Source organism: Macaca fascicularis, chromosome 19, assembly GCF_037993035.2.
Source record: "Macaca fascicularis isolate 582-1 chromosome 19, T2T-MFA8v1.1".
Classification (NCBI taxonomy): Eukaryota; Metazoa; Chordata; class Mammalia; order Primates; family Cercopithecidae; genus Macaca; species Macaca fascicularis.
The window spans coordinates 3785981-3806712 of NC_088393.1; the positions used below are offsets into that span (position 1 = coordinate 3785981).

Consider the following 20732-nt stretch of genomic DNA (forward strand, 5'->3'; position numbering starts at 1 on the left):
GCCTCCAACGCCGTGAAGGCACTGCTGTGAGTGTGGACTTTGTCACTCTGGGCCGCTGGGTGGGGATGCTGGAGTCAATGTTCAGCTCCGGGTTGGGGCCCAGGGCCAACTTCCCATCTCTTGATGGGCCTCAGTTTCCCCATCTTATCCACTGGAGGCTTTCTGGGTCCTGGCCCAGTTCCTGGCACACAGTGGGCACTGAGAATGGAAGACCCCCATGTTGCTCTGTTGTTTCTTTTCTTTCTTTCTTTCCCTGCTCCCCTCTGTTCCCCTCCCCTCCCCTCCCCTCCCCTTCTTTTCTTTCTTTTTTTGAGGAGTCTCACTCTGTCCCCCAGGCTGGAGTGCAGTGGCATGACCTTGGCTCACTGCAACCTCTGCCTCCTGGGTTCAAGTGATTCTCCTGCCTCAGCCTCCCGAGTAGCTGGGATTACAAGTGCCCACCACCACACCCAGATAATTTTTGTATTTTTCGAGAGAGACGGGGTTTCACCATGTTGCCAGACTAGCCTCAAACTCCTGACCTCAGGTGATCCGCCCGCCTTGGCCTCCTAAAGTTCCAGGATGACGGGTAACAGCCAACACGCCTGGCCTTTTCTTTTTCTTTCTGCCAGAGTCTCAGTCTGTCACCCAGGCGGGAGTGCAGCAGCACAATCACAGCTCACTGCAGCTTCAAACTCCTGGCCCTAGCAATCCTCCCACCTCAGCCTCCCAAAATGCTGGGATTATAGGCGTGTGTCAATACACCCAACTACTTTTTAAATTTTTTGTAGAGATGGGGTTTGTGGTGATGGCCAGGCTAGTCTCCAACTCCTGGCCTGTAGCGATCCTCCTACCTCAGCCTTCTGAGGTGCTGGGATTACAGGCGTGAGCCCCTGAACCTGGCCCAGATTGTTGTTCCTGCTCCCCATTGGATCTCCTCCCAACAATGCCCAGGGCGGCGGCCCTGCAGCCAAGACGGGGTTTCTACAGAGTTTGTTTAATAAATGCTCAAGGCTGGGCATGGTGGCTCATGCCTGTAGTCCCAGCACATTGGGAGGCTGAGGTGGGCAGATCACAAGGTCACAAGTTCGAGACCAGCCTGGCCAACATGGTGAAACCCCATCTCTACTAAAAACACAAAAATTAGCTGGGTATGGTGGCGCACGCCTGTAATCCCAGCTGCTTGGGAGGCTGTGGCAGGAGAATCGCTTGAGCCCAGAGGCGGAGGTTGCAGTGAGCCGAGATTATGCCACTGCACTTCAGCCTGGGGGACAGAGCAAGACTCCGTCTCAAACAAACAAACAAAAAAATTTCTCAAGGCCAGGTGTGGTGACTCACACCTGTAATCCCAGCACTTTGGGAGGCTGAGGCAGGCAGTTCACTTGAGGTCAGCTATTCAAGACCAGCCTGGTCAACATGGTGAAACCCGTCTCTATTAAAAATACAAAAATTAGCAGGGCGTGGTGGCAGGTGCCTGTAATCCCAGCTACTTGGGACGCTGAGACATGAGAATCGCTTGAACCCGGGAAGCAGAGGTTGCAGTGAGCTGAGATCACGCCACTGCACTCCAGCCCGGGCAACAGGCAACAGAGTGAGACTCCATTTCAAAACACACAAAAAAATCAAAAAGTAAGTAAATAAGTAAATATCCAGTCTAGTACTTGGCCCATAGCAGATGCCCAGTCAATAATCATCAATAAATAGATCCCATTTCAAATTGTGACAAAGTCTCTGAAATAAAAGAACAGGGCATTATGGCAGAGACTGGTTGAAGGGGGAGGATTGTTTGAGCCCAGGAGTTTGAGATCAGCCTGGGCAAGCTAGTGAGATCCCATCTCTACAAAAAATTAAACAAATTTAGCTGAGTGTATTGGTGGGCACCTGTAGTCCCAGCTACTTGGGAGGCTAAGGCGGGAGGATCTTTTTTTTTTTTTTTGAGACGGAGTCTCGCTCTGTCACCCAGGCTGGAGTGCAGTGGCCGGATCTCAGCTCACTGCAAGCTCTGTCTCCCAGGTTTATGCCATTCTCCTGCCTCAGCCTCCCGAGTAGCTGGGACTACAGGCGCCCGCCACCTCGCCCGGCTAGTTTTTTTGTATTTTTAGTAGAGACGGGGTTTCACCGTGTTAGCCAGGATGGTCTCGATCTCCTGACCTCCTGATCCGCCCGTCTCGGCCTCCCAAAGTGCTGGGATTACAGGCTTGAGCCACCGCGCCCGGCGAGAGGATCATTTGAACCCAGGAAGTCGAGGCCGCAGTGTGCTGAGATCGTGCCACTGCACTGTAGCCTGGGCAACAGATCAGGATCCTGTCTCAAAAAAAAAAATTAAAATAAAAACTGGGCACGGTGACTCAAGTCCGCATCCCCAGCACTTTGGGAGGCTGAGGCGGGTGGATCACCCGAGGTCGGGAGTTCAAGACCAGCCTGACCAACTTGGAGAAACCCCGTCTCTACTAAAAATACAAAATTAGCCAGGGTGGTGGTGCATGCCTGTAATTCCAGCTACTGGGGAGGCTGAGGCAGGAGAATCGCTTGAACCCGGGAGGCGGAGGTTACGGTGAGGTGAGATCGTGCCATTGCACTCCAGCCTGGACAACAAGAGTGAAACTCTCAAAAAAAAAAAAAAAAAAAGAAAAGAAAAGAAAAGAAAGAAAAAGACACCCTATATCATGGCAGGAGAGGTAATCAATGAATAAAGAGATAAATAAGATGCTTTCAAGCTGTGAAAAGGCCTATGAAGGCAACTCAACAGGATGTGACAGGAGGGAGGGCTTGAGGTGGGGGTGGCATTAGTTAGAGGTATTCAGGTAGGACCCAGTGGAGGAGAAGGTGTTTTTAGCCAAGGCCTGAGTGACAATATTGTTGTTGTTTTTAACAGACACAGGATCTCACTATATTGTCCAGGCTGGTCTCTAACTCCTGGGCTCAAGCGGTCCTCCCGCCTTGGCTTCCTAAAGTGTTGGTATTACAAACATGAGCCACTGTGCCTGGTCAAGTGAGTGACACTGTTTTGACCACAATTTGCCCTCTGCTTGTAAGTTTCACATGCAATTGGAGCTTTTATCTATTGAGGCGGGAACTCCAGGAGCACCCTGGCTACTTGCAGCTGAGGTGGGGCTGGCAGCCCAGAAGATGAGCTTTTCAAGGAGCTAATCTTTCGGCCAGGCACGGTGGCTCACACCTGTAATTCCAGCACTTTGGGGGGCCGAGGCAGGTGGATCACCTGAGGTCAGGAGTTCAAGACCAGCCTGGCCAACGTGGTGAAACCCTGTCTCCACAAAAATACAAAAATTATCCGGGCATGATGTGGGGATGCCTGTAGTCCCAGTTACTGGGGGAGGCTGAAGCGGGAGAATCGCTTGAGCCTGGGAGGTGGAGGTTGCAGTGAGCCGAGATCATGCCATTGATTGCACTCCAGCCTGGGCCACAGAGCAAGACTCTGTCCCCCCCTAAAAAAAAAGTGAGCTAATCTTCCCACACACCCGAGGAACTGATAAACGGAGACTTTGACCCTCCCTTTGCCCTCTTATCTCAAGACAGGGAGAAGGGTATATCAAGGTGTACCTCTGAAGATGAGGGATGGGCTCCTGGTATTTGGAACCTGGGAAGGGCCAGGTAGAGGGAGGAGGTGGTGAGGAGGTCAGGCAGCATTGGGGCTGAGAGAGGTGCCGCAGTCAGGGAAGTTGTGCGCAATGGTGCCTCAGTTCCTTCCTTTTTTTTTTGAGACAGAGTCTTCCTCTGTCACCCAGGCTGGAGTGCGGTGGCCAGATCTCAGCTTACTGCAAGCTCCACCTCCCAGGTTTATGCCATTCTCCTGCCTCAGCCTCCCGAGTAGCTGGGACTACAGGCGCCCGCCACCTCGCCCGGCTAGTTTTTTGTATTTTTTAGTAGAGACGGGGTTTCACCGTGTTAGCCAGGATGGTCTTGAACTCCTGACCTCAGATGATCTGTCTGCCTCGGCCTCTCAAAGTGCTGGGATGACAGGCATGAGCCACCGCGCCCAGCCAATTTTAATTTTACTTGCGTAGAGTGTGTGTGTGTGTGGGGTCTTGCTATGCTGTCCAGGCTGGTCTCAAACTCCTGGCCTCAAGCAATCCTCCTGCCTCAGCCTCCCAAAGTATTGGGATTACAGGCATGAGCCACTCTTCCCAGACCAGGCTCTTTTATCCCTTTCCCATCATTCCAAACACATCGACTGAGCACCTAGTGTGTGTTAGGGCCTCATTCTAGGTCTCTTTCTGTAAGGGACCACATAGGAAATCTTTTAAGATTTCTTGTTGGCCGGGCGCGGTGGCTCAAGCCTGTAATCCCAGCACTTTGGGAGGCCGAGGCGGGTGGATCACGAGGTCAGGAGATCGAGACTATCCTGGCTAACATGGTGAAACCCCGTCTCTACTAAAAATACAAAAAACTAGCCGGGCGTGGTGGTGGGCGCCTGTAGTCTCAGCTACTTGGGAGGCTGAGGAGGGAGAATGGCGTGAACCCGGGAGGCGGAGCTTGCAGTGAGCCGAGATCACGCCACTGCACTCCAGCCTGGGAGACACAGCGAGACTCCGTCTCGAAAAAAAAAAAAAAAAGATTTCTTGTAATGCTGCCCTGTGGGGTAACAGTAGCCAAACTCAGTATGGAAATCAATGGATGTGACTGGCTTCCAACAAAACCCTATAAATGGACACTGAAATTTTAGTTTCATATAATTTTTTCTTTTTTTTTTTTTTTGAGACAGTCTCCCTCTGTCACCCTGGCTGGAGTGTGGTAGCGCGATCTCGGCTCACTGTAAGCTCCGCCTCCCGGGTTCACACCATTCTCCTGCCTCAGCCTCCCGAGTAGCTGGGACTACAGGCGCCCGCCACCTCGCCCGGCACATTTTTTGTATTTTTAGTAGAGACGGGGTTTCACTGTGTTAGCCAGGATGGTCTCGATCTCCTGACCTCGTGATCTGCCCTCCTCGGCCTCCCAAAGCGCTGGGATTATAGGCGTGAGCCACCACACCAGGCCGAGTTCCGTATAATTTTTACGTGTACCGAAAGTTTACTTTCTTTTGATTTTTAAAAACTGTTTAAAAATGTAAAAGCCATTCTGAGCTTATGGACCACAGGAAAACCTAGTGGTCAGCCAGAGCTGTCGGAGGGTTGTGGTTTGCCCATCTTTGTTCTAGGTGACCCAGACAGGCTCTGACCTCATGGAGCTGATGGCCAATTTGGGAAACTGAGTCTACAGAGAGACGCTCAGAAGAATATATAATTTCTTTCTTTCTTTCTTTTTTTTTTCAGAGATGGAGTTTCACCCTTGTCACCTAGGCTGGAGTGCAGGGGTGCAATCTCTGCTCACTGCAACCTCCACCTCCTGGGTTCAAGAGATTCTCCTGCCTCAGCCTCCCGAGTAGCTGGGATTACAGGCGTCCACTAATTTTTGTGTATTTTTAATAGAGATGGGGTTTTGCCATGTTAGCCAGGCTGGTCTCAAACTGCTGACCTCAAGTGATCTGCCTGCCTTGGCCTTCCAAAGTGCTGGGATTACAGACATGAGCCACCACACCCTGCATTTTTTTTTTTCAGACGGAGTTTCACTCTTGTTGCCCAGGCTGGAGTGCAATGGTGTCATCTCAGCTCACTGCAACCTCCACTTCCCAGGTTCAAGTGATTCTCCTGCCTCAGCCTCCCAAGTAGCTGGGATTATAGGCGTGAGCCACCACGCCCAGCTAATTTTGTATTTTTAGTAGACACAGGATTTCTCCATGTTGGTCGGGCTGGTCTTGAATTCCCGATCTCAGGTGATCTGCCTGCCTCGGCCTCCCAAACTGCTGGGATTACAAGTATAAACCACTGCGCCTGGCTTTTTTTTTTTTTTTTGAGACGGAGTCTCACTCTATTGCCCAGGCTGGAACGCAGTGGTGCGATCCCAGCTCTCCGCAACCTCTGCCTCCCGGGTCCAAGCAATTCTCCTGCCTCAGCAAAAGTAGCTGGGACTACAGGTACCCACCACCACGCCTGGGTCATTTTTGTATTTTTAGTAGAGACAGGGTTTCACCATATTGGCCACGCTGGTTTTTTGTTTTGTTTCATTTTATTTTTATACAGGGTCTTACTCTCATTTCCCAGGCTGGAGTGCAGTAGCTCCATCTCTGCTCACTGAAACATCTGCCTCCTGGGCTCAAGTGATCCTCTCATCTCAGCCTCCCGAGTAGCTGGGACTACAGGCGCCCACAACCGCGCCCGGCTAATTTTTTGTAATTTTTAGTAGAGACGGGGTTTCACCGTGGTCTCGATCTCCTGACCTTGTGATCCGCCCGCCTCGGCCTCCCAAAGTGCTGGGATTACAGGCGTGAGGCTTTTTTTTTTTTGAGACGGAGTCTTGCTCTGCCGCCCAGGCTAGAGTACAGTGGCCGGATCTCAGCTCACTGCAAGCTCTGCCTCCCGGGTTCACGCCATTCTCCTGCCTCAGCCTCCCGAGTAGCTGGGACTACAGGCGCCCGCCACCTCGCCCAGCTAGTTTTTTGTATTTTTAGTAGAGACGGGTTTTCACCATGTTAGCCAGGATGGTCTCGATCTCCTGACCTCGTGATCCGCCCACCTCGGCCTCCCAAAGTGCTGGGATTACAGGCGTGAAGCCACCGCGACCGGCCTCCGTTAACGCTTTATAATGGATGAGTGAAGGTTCCTGTCAAGCAATGTCAGGGAGCTTCCCGGGCATCTGGAGACCCAGAGAGCGCAGCGGCCGCGTGGGCGCCTCCCCGACCCGGACTGGGCCGATCTGGCCGAGCCGAGCGGGGCCGAGCGGGGCCGAACGAAGCCGAGCGGAGCCGAGCCTGGCCGGCCGAGTCCGCCACATTCCCACAATCCCGGGCGGCCCCGCCCCGGCTCCCGGCTGCGCGTCCCCCTTCCCACGTCGGCGCAACCAAACCCGCGGGCCCCCCGCCCTCGCCCCGCCCCGCCCCTTTCGCGCCCGCCGACGCCCCGCCCAGGCCGCTAGTCCCGCCCCCACGGTGGGCGCGCGTGGCCGCCGGCCCCTCCCATTGGCCACACCGTCTGCCTGTCGCGGGCTGCGCTCCCAGCCTGCTAGGTTGTCCGGCGCTGTCGCTCGGTTGCGGCGGCTGCGGTTGGCGGTGGCTGCGGCGGCGGCGCGGGCTAAGTGCGGCCGCGCGGGAGTCCGCGGCTGGCGCGGCCCGAGCAGGGACCCGGCGGCTCGCCAGGCGGCGGCCGAGGCGGGGCGGGCCGGCCCGGGGCCGAGGGCCGGGGGCCGAGGCCGGAGGGCCGCGGCGGGCGGCGGCCGAGGCGGCTCCGGCCAGGGCCGGGCCGGGGACCGGGGGGCGGCGGCGGGGAGTCGGCCGCGGCGGCCGGGGCCGGGACGATGACTCTGGAGTCCATGATGGCGTGTTGCCTGAGCGATGAGGTGAAGGAGTCCAAGCGGATCAACGCCGAGATCGAGAAGCAGCTGCGGCGGGACAAGCGCGACGCCCGGCGCGAGCTCAAGCTGCTGCTGCTCGGTGAGTGCGGCCCCCGGGCCTGCCGGCTGCGGGCCCTGCCCTGCCTGTGTCCGCCCTGCCTGTCCGGGTCGGGCTGGGACCCTGTGGGGTCAGCCCTGCCTTTGCCGTCCGGGTTGCGGGACCCTCCGGGGTCAGCCTTGCCTGTGCCTTCCCTGCCTGTCCGGATCGCGGGACCCTCGAGGGTCAACCCTGCCTGTGCCTGCCCGGCCTGTCCGGGTCGGGGCGGGGCCCTCCCGGTTCAGCCCTGCCTTTGCTGTCTAGGTCGGCACCTGGGACCCTCCGAGGTCAGCTCCGGGCCCCAGATTCCTTTGGGGTCAGCCTCTGCCTTAACTGTTCATATTGGCACCTGGGATCCCGGGGTCAGCCCCTGTCTGTGCTGTTCACGTTGCCACCAGGGACCCTCGGGCGTCAGCCCCTGTCTGTGCTGTCTAGATCAGGCCCGGGATCCCTCCTAGGTCAGCTCCCAGTTTCTGCCGCCACATTGGGCCTCCAGGACTCCAAGATTTGCCTTGTGTCACTTCTCAAGGGACCAGCCCCTCCCTGCTCAGGGACCCTCTGACCTTACCCCACCTGAGTACCCACCCCTCGCTACCCCTTCAGGGCCAGACCTTTGGGCTGTAACCCACAGGGCATACTCACCCCTCACTTCTCAGGGCCCCGCGTTGACCCTTCCCTCCAGGTAGAGCCCTGTACCCTCCATGCAGGCCCCATACACCCCCCAAAGACTCCTCCGTGCCCCCTAACCCCCCATTCCCTTCAGGGCCATTCTCCTGCCTTCCTGTTCCGGGAAACCCCATAGTCCTCTTGGCTGGAAAGCGCCCTGTGGGAAAAAGACAGGGTTCTGCTCAGCTGAGGGTGGGGCGATTGACACCTGAGGGAGCCTTTGCTTGTTGTCCGAAGCAGCTGTCTCGGCAGCCTCCCCCGCCGCCTTCCTTAGAGTCTTGGTGGGAGCCACACTGAGTCCCCGTTGGGAGCAGGCCCCCACCTCCCGGCTCCTCCCCACCGTCCTGGAGAAGGTTTGCTGCTGAACCTCGTCTCCCCAAGGCACGCCTGCTGCAGGGAGCCAGTCGGGCCAGCTGTAAAGTGTTGTCACCCCAAATAAGGGTCCCTGCAGTCGTTTACAAAACAGAAAGCTCTTGCCCTGCCCCGCCCCTGCCCTCCCGAGCTCCTAGGTTAGCTCCTGGCCTGGGGGCGGGGGCCAGGGGCGGTGGGGAAGGTCAGAAATGGGTGCAGAGGCAGCAGGGACGGAGGAGGGGGTGTGCTGGTGGCGGTAGCTCCTGGGGAGGAGGCAGGTTGGGTGCTGTGTGGGGAACACGGTTGCCTCTCTCCTGCTGTGACCCTGTTGCGGCCTCCATGTCCCCGGTTAGAGAGGTGCCTTGGATGAAATGCCCTCCTGATTTTTTCCCCCAAACTTGTGTTTTGATTTACCTAAGGGGTCTGAAGTGGGCCGTCTTTCCAGGGGACACGGGTAGGCAGAGCCCGCGTAGTGGCCCCTTGCACAGAGTGGCACTGACTGGCTTTTGTAGTGGGTCATGGACTTTGTTTGGATGGAGGGGAGTTAGGAATTACTGGTGTCATAAAGATCTTACCAGATGGCCTTGCTCTGTGGCTCTGTGACCTCCCGAATCCCTGCCACCTTTTCCGCGTGCACCCAGGCTTCTGTGCCTGCACTTTGGACTTGAGATTGACACGGGGTTCAAGGACGAAGGTCAGGGGCTCCCGTGTCTGCAGCCTTGGCTGCTTGGAGCAAATCTGGAAGTGATTCGGCCCTTCCTGCATCCTCTGTGCAGTGCCCAACTGTGGCCCGGGGTGTCTGCTGCAGGAGCACCTGTGTCTGCAGCCCCGCCCCTCCCACTCTGTGAGCTGGAAGTTGACCCCTATCAGCTGGTAAGATGGGAGGCTGCTGTCAGGCTCAGGGCCAGGCGGGGCAGATAGGGCAGTGACGAAGATGTGAGCTTATGTACGACCCAAGGAGGACGGGTGTCAGTGCCACGTAGAGGGCCAGGGGCTGCCAGGGGATTGGAAGGGCTTCACACTCTAGGTGCTGGGGCCAGGGACCCCTCTGGGAATCTGATGCGACAGGCCCTCAGAAAACTTCCCCTCCAAGCAACCTTGCGTCCCAGCTGGAGGGCCCCTTGCTGGGAGGACTTTGACCACCTGAGGTCCAGGGGCTGGGGCTCCAGGGTACAGGAGAGGGGACCTCTGTCAGGCTCCCTGCCTGCTTGTGGGAACTCATTCCACTCTCCCAGGAGGCCAGCCCCGAACTTGCGATTGCCCCTGTTTTTCAGGGAGCAGCGGGAGGGTGGGGCCGAGGCTCCCCAGGAGGAGGGGGCTGTTGGGCTGCAGCAGGTGGCTGTGGTGCCTGCAGCCCATGGAATGTTCAGAGACCTCTGGGCGGAGGTCCTAGTGCTCCGCAGGAGGCCCAGTCAAGCTGGGTCTGCCTCTCCCTAGAATTCTTTCCTCCCCTGCCCCTGCCCCTGCCCCTTAGCAGTGGGGGCTCCATCCCTCCATCTCCCCTATGGCTCTCGTGCAGCGTTGTGGAGTGGATGTCGGGGAGGGAGGCAGGGGCCTGCCACCGCACCCCTGTGGCATCTGCCGCCCAGGAGGGTCTCGTTTATGTGGGCGGTGCTGGTTCCTTCCAGGCTTGGGGGCAGCAGGGCTCCGGGACTCTGCCCTGACTTCTGGGTTTGCAACCAGGTGGAGCATGTTCTGGAAGAATGCGGTGTCTGCTTGCTCTCATCCACTGCCTCCCTGGGGCTGCACACGGCCTGTGAGGTCGGTCAGCCTGGCGAGGACGTTCCATGCCCTGTTTTTGGGGTCGGGAGGGACCTCATGGAGGTCCCTAGAGCTGGACGGGGCTCGCTGCTGTGCCGCCTCCCTCGTGGTGGCTAAAATGTGCTGTTCACGCCTCAAATGGGCCTCTCCGTTAACACACACAGGTCTCCCCAGGGCCCTGTGCACATTGGACCTGATCGGTCTCTGGGGTGGGGCCGCCCTGGGCACTGCAGGGTGCTGAGCAGCGTCCGAAGCCTCCACCCACTCCTCGCCAGGAGTGCTCCCAAGTCGTGACAACCACAGATGTCTCCAGACAGTGCCCATTGTCCCTTGGGGGGCACGTTGCCCCCATTTGAGACCGTTTACTGTGTGGTAGCATACGATGTAAAATGCTTGTGGCAAAGCCGAGGGATAATCAGTGCAAATTATTTTCACAGAAGTTTTCATGAGTGCTTATAGAGTCTTTTTCTATGCACAATCAAAGCCGTGTGTGTGTGAATTCGCTACTCGGTGTATGCAAGGGTGTGTATGCATATATTGTTTTATACCCGGGGTATTCCGGGTTTGTCCTTATGAACACGTCTGTCGATGGTGGTGACAGCTGTGGATGGGAACAGGAGTGGTGAGAGTGTACTGTGCGCTTAGCGCACACGCTGCTCCGGCCTCCGTGCCGCGCCGCCGCCATCCCAGGGTCCGCCCTGTGGCCTGGAGAACTCTTGCAGGCCCCGCCAGGAGCTCTTGGATCTGGGTTCCCATTCCCCAGGCCCGCTGGGCCTCTGCCTCTCACGGGCAGCCCTTGGCTGTTAGGTTTCCATCTCACTGGTAAACTGTGGAGGGGCCCCCCCGTAGAGTTCCTTGTGGCAGGTTTGTGGTTGGAAACGTGGGGACTTCCATGGGAATGCCTGTTCCCGGGGCCAGAGGCTGCTAGTGAGGCTGAGCCGGAGTGGCTCCAGGCTTTCTAAATAAAGCAGGATGGTTAGTTCCGGAGGCTTCCTGTCCGGCCTGCGCCGGCCCCCACGGGCAGTGACAAGGCCCGGGATCCAGCATGGGGTGCGGTGGCCCCACGGGAAGGGCCGGGCCTCTGTTGGCCCAGCGTTGGGAGGCGTGGAGCGTGGCCTCTGGCGCCTGGCAGGGTGGCTGTGCCGTGTCCCAGAAGACTCTGGGAGCAGGAAGCGCCCTTGGATGGCCTCGTCCAACCTTGACTTCCCAAGCCCGAGCCCAGGCTGGGGAGACGTGGGGACTCGGTCCAGGCCTGCTCTCACGTCCTCTGCGTTTATATGTAATCAGTTATGATGACTGTGGCTGAAAGGGTCTGCTTTGCCCGGGCCCGGTCCGGGAAGCTCCGTGGAGCTTCCGCCCGAGCCTCCTGCCCGGCTCTGCCGGTGCTGCGGTGAGAGCGGAGGAAGTGCTTCCCTCCGAGATTTAACCACGAGAGGTTTCACTTTCTGAGTCTTGTGGTGGAGCCTGTCTCTGTCTGGCACCGGGACCCTGGGCAGCACGGGGAGGATGCCCTGGCATCAGGAGGTTGGAGAGGTGTGTGGTGGAGTCTGACGGATCTTAAGAGGGGCGCTCGCGGAGCCCTCTCGTCCCTACCCTGTAGACAGAGCTGGTACCTGGCGCCCCTTCTGGGTCCCCAGCAGGGCTCTGTTCTCCCCGCTGGGCACCCCAACTTGTGAGTAGAGGATGGGAAGCCTCGTGTGGCTTGCCCACCTAGGTGAATGAGAGCGGTGGATGCGATTACGGGCGGCCAGGGGCTCTGGGAAGGCCCACGTGCAGGGTCGTTATTTGATTGAAATTAAGTCCTTTCGCAGAACCGGGATCCTAAGTGCCGGGTTGCTGGCGTGCGGGTGGTTGCAGGCGCCTGTAGCTCCTGCCGCCAGGCCCTGCGTGGAGCATTCCCCCCGTCCCGGGGAGCGTCCCACTGTCTGTCCTCCGTAGGGCACCTGGCAGGTCTTCAGGACTGTCTGGAATTGGCTGTCCTGGATCCGGACTCTTGCTGTCATCTGGGCTTGGGCACATTCCTCCCCCGTCAGGATGTCTGTGGTCCAGTCTCCCACCCTCCATCTGTGCTCCCTGCCTCTGGGTCAGAAACCTCTGATGGCCTCTGCTGTGGGGATTCCTGGTCCGGCCTGGCCTCCTGCGGCTGACAGGCGCTCTCAGGACAGCACGGGTAGGCGGCACCTCGGGCCATCTGCAGGGCCTGGGAGCAGTGTGGTGTCTGGGTCAGGTGCGTGGCCTGGGGAGACTCAGGTTCAGAGCCCACCCCTGCTACTTGCGACTGTGGGACTTCAGGTCTATGCCTCAGTTTCCTGAGGGGGCGGTGGGGTGAGGACTCAGTGGTGCTCCCCATTCCACTGCAAGTGGGCACCTGCTGAATGCTGGCTGCTGCGCCCGCTGCCGGCGTGGTGACATCGTGTCGCGCCCACGGCACCTGGCGTGTGTGGCACATACTGGATGTTCCATGAGAAACTGCTCCGTTGGGGATCCCGCCCGGGATCTGGGATCTGGGATCTGGGATCTGCCTGCAGACACCGTGGTGAGGACTCCCCAGCTTCAGCTCCGTGGATGTTTGGCACTGGATCACTCTCTGGGGTAGGGCTGTCCTGGGCACTGCGGGATACTGAGCAGCGTCCCTGGCCTCCTCCCACTCCAGGCCAGGAGCACCCCCCAGTTGTGACAACCACAGATGTCCCCAGATATTGCCCAGTGTCCCTGGGAGCAGGACCCCCGACCTATGTGTTTTAGCAGCCCCCGTCCCTTCTCGTGGCCATTGTCAGTTATGTGTCCTTGGTTCCCTGCTTTCCTGCCCATGTCACTGAGCTGTGCAGGCCTCAGAGATGCTTGGCGAGTGACCATCATTGGCTGACTGAAGGCAGATCACGCAGGGAAGTGGAGAGGAGTGGCCCAGTACTGCTCAACGCCCTGCAGGCTGGCCTGGTGCACGCCAGGGATCTCTGCTGGGGCAGGCTCGGTTGCCACCTGCCTGTGGCCTCTGCACCGGGCAGAAGGGGTCCTCGAGGACAGTGCGCAGCTGGCTCAGAAGCTCCTCCCTGAGTCCCGCCTGTGGCCTGGGCTGCCCTGGGCCGACCAGCACTGGGCAGTGGGGGCACACTGGAGGGAGCCAGGGGCGAGTCATTTCCCTCTCCCAGCCTCAGTTTCCCCATCGGTCACTTGGGAAAAATGTTCTTCCCCCTGTAGGATTGTTGAAGGATTAAATGAAATGAGGCCAGTGCAGCAGACAGCAGGGAGGGAGCCCTCTTGTCCCCTGTGGCCGCCTTTCCTGCTGGCTGCTTTGCACCGAAAAGCTTCGAGTAACCCTGGGCGGTGGTGCTCCCTGGATGGCATCCACACGGGGACCCCAAGGCCTGGGAGGCTCCAGGAGGGACGGTGCTGGCCCAGGTTTTTGTCCCCGTCTGACTGCAGAGTTGGTGCTCTGGGTACCGCACCGTCTGGCGGTCCAGGCTCCTTTTTCTCTTCTGTCAAAGCTGTGGGGTCACACTGATGTTTCAGGGTACCTGCAGGGATGGAGTGGGGTGGGGGGCTGAGGGGTATGGTCAAACTGGAGGGCGCTGTGTCTGTTGCCATTGTTAACCGCGTCCACACTGATGGGTGCTGGGCCCTGCCACCGAGCGGCCTGCGGAGACGTGGCTGTTCTGTTGCCTGTCCTAATCCCCAGGGGCTGTGGGGCCGGGTCTGAGCTGTGGGATGAATGAAGCCCCCAGGGCTGTAGTGGGGCCCGCCGCAGCCCCAGGCTGTGGGATGAATGAAGCAGCCCTTCAGTCAGTGGCACCGGCGCCGGTTTGCTCGGCCTCAGTCCTACTGGATGGGGCGAGGGTTGACCAGTCAGGCACGTGCTGGTGGCCTGGGCAGGTGTCTGGAGAGGGGCCCTGGGCCTCTGGACTCCCGCCCTTCCCCCATCAGCGATCTCATCCCAGACTCCTTGGCGATGGTCATTGAGCTGGGCAGGGGCAGGGGTCTGTCCCTGTCCCCAGGTGGAGATGTTCAGACCAGTGCCCACAACTGGATTAGATGGGCTGGGCAAGGCTGGGGACCCAGGCTCTCGGGGGGCTTCAGAAAGGGCTGTGGTAAGACCCAGCGTGTGAGGAGAGGGGAGCTCAGAAATTTTATGGCCAGTGCGGTGGCTCATGCCTGTAATCCAAGCACTTTGAGAGGCCGAGTCAGGCAGATCACTCGATTCCAGGAGTTCGAGACCAGCCTGGGCAACATAGTGAAACCCCCGTCTAAAAATGCAAAAAAATTAGCCAGACTTGGTGGTATGCACCTGTAGTCCCAGCTGCCTGCGTGGCTAAGGTGGGAGGGTCACTTGAGTCCACGAGGCAGAGGTTGCAGTGAGCCAAGATTGCACCACTGCACTCCAGCCTGGACGACCGAGGGACAGACTGTCTCAAAAAAAAGAATAGAAAACGTGGGTGAGTGACACCAACCACTTCCGGTGGGGAGGGTCACTCCCACTTGGGAACCAGTCTGTATGGAGGCCTCCGCTGGAATAGAACAAGGTGGCATGGCCCCTGGCCGGCGAGGGGCAGTTGGTGTCTGCACCTTTGAGGCACCTGGGGACTCTGCTGCTGTGGAGATGGGACTGGGTTCCAGTCCAGAGGCTGTCCTGCCATCGCTGCCCCTGGCTGTCACGCCCCACCTAGGGTAGTGCGTTTCGTGGTGGCTCATTCTTGAGCCTCAGCAGTGGGGCCAGCTGGGTGCCCTTCCTCTCTCAGGGCGCCCTGCCTGAGGGTGCGTGCTGGAACAGAGAGCACGCCCTGGGCTGCCGGCAATAAGCTGTGGAACCAGGAGAACCAAGTCTGTTCAGGCCCTGCAGTGAGGGGTTGTGGGACTTCAGGGAGGCCACTTGACCGCTCTGTGCCTCAGTTTCCCCTCCAGTCAGTCCGGCGCTGAGGTGCTGTCTACCTCCTGGGGTTCTGAGACAGAAGCGGGGCAGGCATGAGGCCCCTTGTGAAGCTGGATGAGGGGCGTCTGTCCTCCGCTGCAGGAGGGCTGCCGCTCCTCGGGCCCCTGCGTCAGGTTGGTGCCTGGCTCTGATCCCACACCCGCTGGCACAGCTCGTGGTCAGGGTTAGATTTCCAGGCTGTTTCCAGGAGCCGGGATCATAGGCACACGCATGCACACGCGTGGGCCACCACCGACCCACCTTCTCATGGGAGCTGATGCGCGGTCGTGTGACTTCCCCGGGTGGGGCCCTGCGGCTCTGGCCTTGCTCGCGGTGTGTGCACTGGCCTGGGCCTCCCCACAGCCCTGTGGGGGCTTCCTGCGTTCTCGGCCCACATCGCACCGTCTTGGGCACTGCGGGGCTCGGCTCAGGCGTCGTAGGCGGGAAGCAGCCTGGAACCCTGGAAGTCTGGCTCCCAGGTGTTGGCTCCCAGGTGCTGGCTCCCAGGTCTCAGCCCTGCCACTAGGGTCATGGGTTACTTACTTGAATCTTTTTATGTAATTTTTATTTTTATTTGTTGTTTGTTTATTTATTTATTTATTTTTGAGACAGAGTGTCACTTTGTCGCTTAGGCTGGAGTGCAGTGGTGCAATCTCTGCTCACTGCAACCTCTGCTTCCTGGGTTCAAGTGATTCTCCTGCCTCAGCCTCCCCAGTAGCTGGGACTACAAGCGCCCACCACCATGCCCGGCTAATTTTTGTATTTTTAGTAGAGATGCGGTTTCTCCATGTTGGTCAGGCTGGTCTCAAACTCCTGACCTCAGGTGATCCATCTGCGTCGGCCTTTCACAGTGCTGGGATGACAGGTGTGAGCCACTGTATGTGTGAGCACGGCCTTGAATCTTTTTTTTTTTTTTCGAGACAAGGTCTTACTTGTCATCCAGACTGGAGTGCAGTGGTACAATCTCAGCTCATTGCAACCTCTGTCTCTTGAGTTCAATTGATTCTCGTGCCTCAGCCTCCTGAGTAGTTGGGATTACAGGCGCCTACTGCCACACCCAGCTAATTTTTTTTTGTAATTTTTTTTTTTTTTTTTGAGATGGAGTCTCTCTCTGTCACCCAGGCTAGAGTGCAGTGGCGTGATCTCAGCTCAATGCGAGCTCCACCTCCTGGGTTAACGCCATTCTCTTGCCTCAGCCTCCCCAGTAGCTGGGACTACAGGCGCCCACCACCTCGCCCGGCTAATTTTTTGTATTTTTAGTAGAGATGGAGTTTCACCGTGTTAGCCAGGATGGTCTCGATCTCCTGACCTCATGATCCGCCCTCCTCGGCCTCCCAAAGTGCTGGGATCACAGGCGTGAGCCACCGCGCCTGGCCATTTTTGTAAATTTTTTGGTAGGGATGGGGTTTCACCATGTTGGCAAGGCTGGTCTCGAGCTCCTGATCTCAAATGATCCACCTGCCTCGGCCTCCCAAAGTGCTGGGATTACAGGCGGGAGCCTCCGTGCCCGGCTTTGAATCTTGAGTGTGAGATAAGTCCCCAGCTTCTGCTGTCCAGGCTGCGCCCTCTTGTGGGGCTTGGAGCCTCCTTTTCTTCCGTCTTCCTTTCCTGTGGTTTGGGGATGTTTGCTGGGAGCCGGGAGGCAGGGTCCAGGAGAACCAGGTTCCTCCTGGTTGGCCTCCAGATCTTGGCCAGCGGGTCCAGTCCGGAGGGTAGTTCTCTCCTCTGGAAGCTGGCTCAGTGGGAGCAGCGGGCGGACTCTGGCCCCTCCTAGTGGTGGCGTGCTGAGTGCACCTGAGGGTTGCCTCCTGAAGGCTCCCTAGCATCTGGGGTCCACTGTGGGGCGGCCTGCGGCAGGCCCGCCAGGAACCATGCTTGCAGAGGCAAAGCACCTTGCTTGTGGTCACGTGGGGGCCTCCTGGAGACCTAGACTCCCTCAGGTGTGGGAGATGTGGGCTCCATTCTCCCAGGAGCCGTGGCTGGTGACACGCAGTCAGGTCCATCCTGACGGGCAGTGGAGTGCAGGGGACCCGATGGGGACGTGAGGGATCCAGCACCGTGGACCAGGGCCAGGTTCATTCAGTTCACTCAGGAAACATGTACACAGCGCCTTCTGCGTAGGGGCTAGGGATGCAGGTGGGTAGGGCAGCCACAGCCCCTGTGCTGGGAAGCTGGCGCGGCAGGCTGCAGATGGGGACCACCACACCTCCCTGAGGAGGGAATGGCAGAGCCACCCTCGAAGGGCCCGTGCTGCGGGGGTGCTGGGCGCTTCCTGAACGCCGGACCTTTGAATTTCTGCAATGGGAGCTCCCCGGGCATTAGGGAAGGGGAAGGGCCTGATTGAAGGGGTAGTTGATATTTAACCCTGGTGCTGAAGCAGGCGTCGCACACAGCTGCCAGTGCCCGCGGCGGCCTCCTGGGAGGCTGAGCTCACCAGCTCCAGACCCAGTGTGAGGCAGGAACCTGGGGGTCTCACAGCGGGACCCGGCGGTGGGTGCGGCCTCGTGGCGGGGAGGGAGGGTGGGAGGACTGCATGTGAAGCTGGGTTTGACTCGTCACCTGTGGAGTGTGTGCTCCCCCGCCACAGGCAGCGGCCAGGCAGCATCTGCCCTGCAGGACCCTCCCAGCTGCCCTTTTGTGCCGGCCCTGGCTGGACCCCTGGCTGGATCCCCGGCTTCCCCCAGTGTCCTCTTTTCCTAACATTTTGTTGCTGTCTCAGTCAGCTCGGGCTGCTGTGACAATACTGCAGGCACAGTGGCTTGTAAACTACCCGAGTTTGTCTCCCATGGTTCTGGAGGCTGGACGTCCAAGATCAAGGTTCTGTGGATTTGGGGGGCGGGTGACGTGGTTGCGCTTCCTGGTACATAGATGGCGACGCTGTGGATTCGGTGTAGGGGGTGGTTGTGTTTCCCGGTTCATAGACGGCGGTGCCTTCTTGCCGTGTTCTCACGCGGACGTGATCCCTCCTGGACTCGTCAGTGCACTCACGAAAGAGCCCTCAGAGCTCCACGGCAGAAGGAGCTGATCTGCCTCCCAACACCCCTGCCTTAGGGGTAAGGATTTTAACACAGGAATTTGGGAGGATCACAGACATTCAGTGCTGTGGGTGGGACCATTGGTGCGTTGCCCTGGGGTGGTGGTGTGGTCCGTGGTCCGTTCCTTCCCGGGACTGGGCAGTGGTCCGTTGCGTGGGGTCTTTGCGCCCGTGCACCTGTTGAAGGGCCTGTGGAGCTTTGGCTTTTTGGCTTTTAGGAGAAAAGCTGCTGTGGTGCTTGGTGTGCGGTGAGGAGTGGACAGAAGGCTCTGCCCTGGCGGGTGGCCTGAGATGGGGTGATGAGGGCCAGCAGGGGGCTGTGGACGAGTCCAGAGTGAGGCGGAATCTCGGAGGGGCTCACCCATTGTCTCGGGAGGAGTGGGCTGGCGTTTCTTTCCAGTGGGCAGCTGTTGAAGATTTTGGAGCCAAAAGAGCCTTCCAGCTCAGACTTCTTTCAGGAGGAGTGTGGCTGCCGGCGGGGCAGGCTGGCTCAGGGTGGAGCCATGTGGGCTGAGGCCCGAGTTGGGGCTGCTGCTTTGGGGCCACATGGCGGCCGGTCAGGTGGGAACGAGCCTCTGCTGACCAGGATCTTTAATGTGGAGCCCCAGCCGCGGGGTGTGAGGGCTCAGGCAGGACCCAGGCCTTCAGACATGGGGTCTGCTCTGCAGGAACCCCTGCATCCCAGCTGCAAGGTGCTGTGTGACGGGAGGCGGCAGCAGCTGGGTTGGCGCAGGGAGACAGGGCGACTTGAAAAGCAGGCTGGGGCCAAAGCATCTTGAAAACCCGAACCTAGTGGCGTGGCCTGGCTTGAGTGCTGTCCAGAGCCTCGCCCTTGGCCCCTGCACGGCCAGGCTTAACAGTGGCCAGCACCTCAGGGCCACCAGAGGCCCGGGGCCACCTGGCCTGGCTTGGCTTCCAGTGGCCCAGAGCTCCTGCTGGGCTCCTGCCGGGCTCCTGCCCCGCTCTGTGACCGCTCCTGGCTTTAGTGGGTTACGTGGGGGACACGGGTGGCTTCCACCCAGCGTGAGTGGTGCACATGGCTTAACACGCAGCTGCTAGCTGTGTATGGGCTGCATGTGTGTGTACATGTCCATACGTGTGTGCATACATGCATGTGTGCACGCAGTGTGCATGTGTGCTGAGGTACATGCACGCACACGTGTGCATTGTGTGCATGTATGCACATTCATGCATATATATGTGTGCACGCAGGGGTGCATGGGTGTGAACCGCCTCCCACCCCATCCGTGTACCCATATTGCCTCTGCAGAGCTCCATGGGGGTCCTTGGCCAGCCAGGGCTGTGGTTGTCATTTTTGCCTTCCTTACGAAACCCAAAACAGGCTGGGCGCAGTGGCTCCCAGCACTTCGGGAGGCCGAGGCGAGTGGATCACCTGAGGTCACGAATTTGAGACCAGCCTGACCAACATGGAGAAACACCACCTCTACTAAAAATACAAAATCAGCCGGGTCTGGTGGCGCATGCCTGTAGTCCCAGCGACTCGGGAGGCTGAGGCAGGAGAATCGCTTGAATCCAGGAGGCGGAGGTTGTGGTGAGCCGAGATTATGCTGCTGCACTCCAGCCTGGGCAAAAAGAGCGAAACTCTATCTGCAAAAACAAAACAAAACCCCAAACAGTAGTACTGAGTCAGTTCTCATCTGGGCAGCGACCTCTGGCATTTCAGACTCCTCCTCGGCCGTCTTTGTCTTCCCGGCATCCTCACTGAGAGCTGAGGCTTGCTTTTCTGTTTCATAGTTGAGGTGTTTATGGCCTGAGGGACCTTGTGTGTTGGGTGCAAAGTTACCAAGGGGTGGCGCCTTCTGACAGGAGTGCAGGGCCCTCCCCGCCCCCTGTGCTGTGTGGGGCCTGTGCCGGGGTGCGGGCTTGAGGGTGTGCCGGCCTTGCGTCGGTGTGGCCTTCAGTGTGTGTGAGTGTTTGCTGTTTCCAGGTGCAGCACCCTCCCAAACCAACCCACGGAACAGCCATGTTTTGTAACAGAGTTTTCTTAAACAGAGTCTCATCTGGGGGCAGTCTTGACCCACGGGACACTGGCCGTGTCTGGGGACATCTATGGTTGTCACAGTTCGGGGGGTGCTCCTGAGATGGAGTGGGCGGGGGCCAGGGATGCTGCTGAGCACCCCTCGGGGCCCAGCGTTCACACCCGTCAGTAGAGCTGAGGCCGCTCAGATCACATCCCCTCCATGCCACCACCCTTCCCTTCAGGGCGCGGTGAGGGAAGGGCGTGTGGGGGTCCCTCTGGGGAGAAGGTGGTCTCACCTGCACACCCACTCTCACCCCTCGTGTCCCGGAACTTGGGTGGGTTTGACCTTTTGTGGATGAGGTAAGGTCTGGGAGGCGGATCACTGCCTGAGACAGAATCAAAGTCCATTTTCTTTCTTCCGAAAAGGACGCAGCGTGGTTGAGAAAAGGACTGGGAGGAGGCAGCTGCCGCTGGGACTCCCCACTCGGGATGTGTTGGGTGTTCTGTGAGACCCCCCCAGGGAACACAGGTGCTGTGAGCAGTTCCTGGGCTTTGTCGAGGGCCTCCTGAAGGCAGC

At 58.8% G+C, this 20732-nt stretch overlaps 1 protein-coding gene across 1 annotated transcript in view; it reads left to right on the forward strand.

Annotated features, from left to right (window-relative positions):
* Nucleotides 1-7036: 7036 nt before the first annotated feature.
* GNA11 (G protein subunit alpha 11) overlaps nucleotides 7037-20732 on the forward strand; it is a 28942-nt gene continuing 15246 nt past the window's right edge. Inside the window, exon 1 of the mRNA XM_005587494.4 lies at nucleotides 7037-7462. Coding sequence (XP_005587551.1) covers nucleotides 7327-7462 — 136 coding nt within the window. The 5' untranslated portion in view covers nucleotides 7037-7326. The remainder of the gene's footprint in view (nucleotides 7463-20732) is intronic.